General features: G+C 38.4%; 1 protein-coding gene across 1 annotated transcript; it reads left to right on the top strand.

Annotated features, from left to right (window-relative positions):
* Nucleotides 1-137: 137 nt before the first annotated feature.
* Nucleotides 138-1,157, top strand: Pmar_PMAR009030 (Fiber protein, putative; the record flags this gene model as incomplete). The annotated part of the gene is made up of 1 exon (XM_002765099.1): nt 138-1,157. One exon carries the CDS (start codon nt 138-140, stop codon nt 1,155-1,157), a length of 1,020 nt encoding a protein of 339 aa, XP_002765145.1.
* Between the last annotated feature and the right edge of the window lie 1,074 nt (nt 1,158-2,231).

The following is a 2,231-nucleotide window of genomic DNA, read 5'->3' as shown; positions in this document are numbered from 1 at the left end:
CCTCGAGGTCCTAGACAAATGCATGTTGTATTACCCAACATAGATTATCCATTATTGAAGGATAATAATAATAAACGAAATAGTAAGTAGGATCATATCGACATTTATAATGGTGTATACCCTTATTCGGATGGGACATGTTGAACAACAATAACAACAAGAATAAGAATCGTGATGATGGTTATGATGATCCTTCTAACTCTTTGTTGATGTCAAGAGCCAGACCATTCCTACCGGTAGATACTACTCTTACTAATGCTGCTACTCTTACTAATGCTCTTACTCTTACTAATGCTGCTGCTCTTACTGTTACTAATGCTGCTGCTCTTACTGTTACTAATGCTGCTGCTCTTACTGTTACTAATGCTGCTGCTCTTACTGTTACTAATGCTGCTACTCTTACTGTTACTAATGCTGCTGCTCTTACTGTTACTAATGCTGCTGCTCTTACTATTACTAATGCTGCTGCTCTTACTGTTACTAATGCTGCTGCTCTTACTGTTACTAATGCTGCTACTCTTACTGTTACTAATGCTGCTGCTCTTACTGTTACTAATGCTGCTGCTCTTACTGTTACTAATGCTGCTGCTCTTACTGTTACTAATGCTGCTGCTCTTACTGTTACTAATGCTGCTGCTCTTACTGTTACTAATGCTGCTGCTCTTACTGTTACTAATGCTGCTGCTCTTACTGTTACTAATGCTGCTGCTCTTACTGTTACTAATGCTGCTGCTCTTACTGTTACTAATGCTGCTGCTCTTACTGTTACTAATGCTGCTGCTCTTACTGTTACTAATGCTGCTGCTCTTACTGTTACTAATGCTGCTGCTCTTACTGTTACTAATGCTGCTGCTCTTACTGTTACTAATGCTGCTGCTCTTACTGTTACTAATGCTGCTGCTCTTATTGTTACTAATGCTGCTGCTCTTACTGTTACTAATGCTGCTGCTCTTACTGTTACTAATGCTGCTGCTCTTACTGTTACTAATGCTGCTGCTCTTACTGTTACTAATGCTGCTGCTCTTACTGTTACTAATGCTGCTGCTCTTACTGTTACTAATGCTGCTGCTCTTACTGTTACTGTTGCGACATCATTATGTAGGATCAATTATAGTATCATCATCATTATTGTTTCAGAAGGGCCTCGTTATTCATGAGGTTGGACCATCACATCCTCAATATCGGCAACGTCAGAAGCAGAAAGTGATGACGATGAGCAGGACTAGCAGGACTAGCAGGAAACGTGAAGAAGGAGAAGATGGTATGTACCAGATTGTGCCTCCAATAATATTCATCATCTGTACTAGTGGTAGTATCATCATCATATAACAATACTACTCAGCATCCAACAACAAGAACAAGAACAACACTATCTAAACTACCTTCTGATCTACAAATGTAATGTTATACTGTGATGACGATGATGATGATGATAACCAATACTCTTCATCATCATTATAGGTATGTGAATAAAAACCCTAAATGGAACGATAATCTCAGAGCATTCGTCCTCAATTTCAATCGTCGAGTTACAAAGGCATCAGTTAAGAACTTCCAGTTGATTCGGTTGGACCGCCACAGCAATACCAGTAGCATAATTGATGATGATAAGAATAGTGTCCATCATCAACTAAATAATGATAATGAGGTCGAAGAAGAAGAAGAGGTGGTATATCTCCAATTTGGGAGAATTAATAAAGATGAGTTCACTATGGATTATAGATACCCATTATCAGCACTACAAGTAATTAGAAGAGTAATATTATATCTTATTACTATTATTATCATCATCAGGCCTTCGCTATATGCCTATCCAGCTTTGATTATAAGATATGTTGCGAATAATGACCATAACGAAGATCATGTGAACTCAAGTGTCATGCTACTACCTGTCATAATACTCATCATCATGTTACACCCATGTTGGTTATACCCTATTGAGTTGTTCACAAATATCAATATTATATAGATAAGGGTAATCCTCCTTATCGTCGATCGTGTGACCTTAACAACTGTGACATTGTACAATGGGCACTGCGTCAGCGCCGTTTTCCCGAATATCATTATATAATTGTCAATCCGTTCTGTCTCCTTTGTGTGTTGGACACCTTGAGATTAGTCCTGGCTCAGCACATGAGCATAGTTATATACGTATTACCGTATACAGGCTCTATGTAAACTAATACACAGTATGATGTTTCTTTTTTATGGACAATCAGGACAGATGGTCA

This window comes from Perkinsus marinus (assembly GCF_000006405.1).
Source record: "Perkinsus marinus ATCC 50983 genomic scaffold scf_1104296975644, whole genome shotgun sequence".
Lineage (NCBI taxonomy): Eukaryota > Perkinsozoa > Perkinsida > Perkinsidae > Perkinsus > Perkinsus marinus.
This window is presented reverse-complemented; position numbering and strand designations above follow the sequence as displayed.